This window comes from Apaloderma vittatum, unplaced genomic scaffold, assembly GCF_000703405.1.
Source record: "Apaloderma vittatum isolate BGI_N311 unplaced genomic scaffold, ASM70340v1 scaffold40765, whole genome shotgun sequence".
NCBI classification, from domain to species: Eukaryota; Metazoa; Chordata; class Aves; order Trogoniformes; family Trogonidae; genus Apaloderma; species Apaloderma vittatum.
Window position 1 is genome coordinate 656 of NW_009717261.1, and position 316 is coordinate 971.

General features: G+C 58.9%; 1 protein-coding gene across 1 annotated transcript in view; it reads left to right on the forward strand.

Annotated features, from left to right (window-relative positions):
• Nucleotides 1-154: 154 nt before the first annotated feature.
• Nucleotides 155-316, forward strand: part of SNX11 (sorting nexin 11) — a gene marked incomplete at its 3' end in the record, with an annotated part of 2,966 nt that continues 2,804 nt past the window's right edge. Inside the window, exon 1 of the mRNA XM_009869819.1 lies at nucleotides 155-199. Coding sequence (XP_009868121.1) covers nucleotides 179-199 — 21 coding nt within the window. The remainder of the gene's footprint in view (nucleotides 200-316) is intronic.

The following is a 316-nucleotide window of genomic DNA, read 5'->3' on the forward strand; positions in this document are numbered from 1 at the left end:
GATGACTGAGGGGAGAGGCTCAGGGATGGCAGCGGAGCGTGGACGTGGGGGCTGGAGCAGTGTCCCGGGGAGGTGCAGAGCAATGGAAGACCCCAATGTGTCAGTCTTGTCTTACAAAATCTCTTTTTTTTTGTTTTTCCCTCTGTACAGATGTTTCCCGCTGGGCTCTGGCTCTAGGATGTTGGAGAACCGAGAGGAAGTAAGACCCTTCCTGACGTGGGTTTGGAGTTCCCGGCTGGGGATCGGAGCGGGTGGTCTCAGCTGAGCGCTGTGTCGAGGTGCTGGGCAGGGTCCGTGGGGCAGAGCTGAGGGGCAG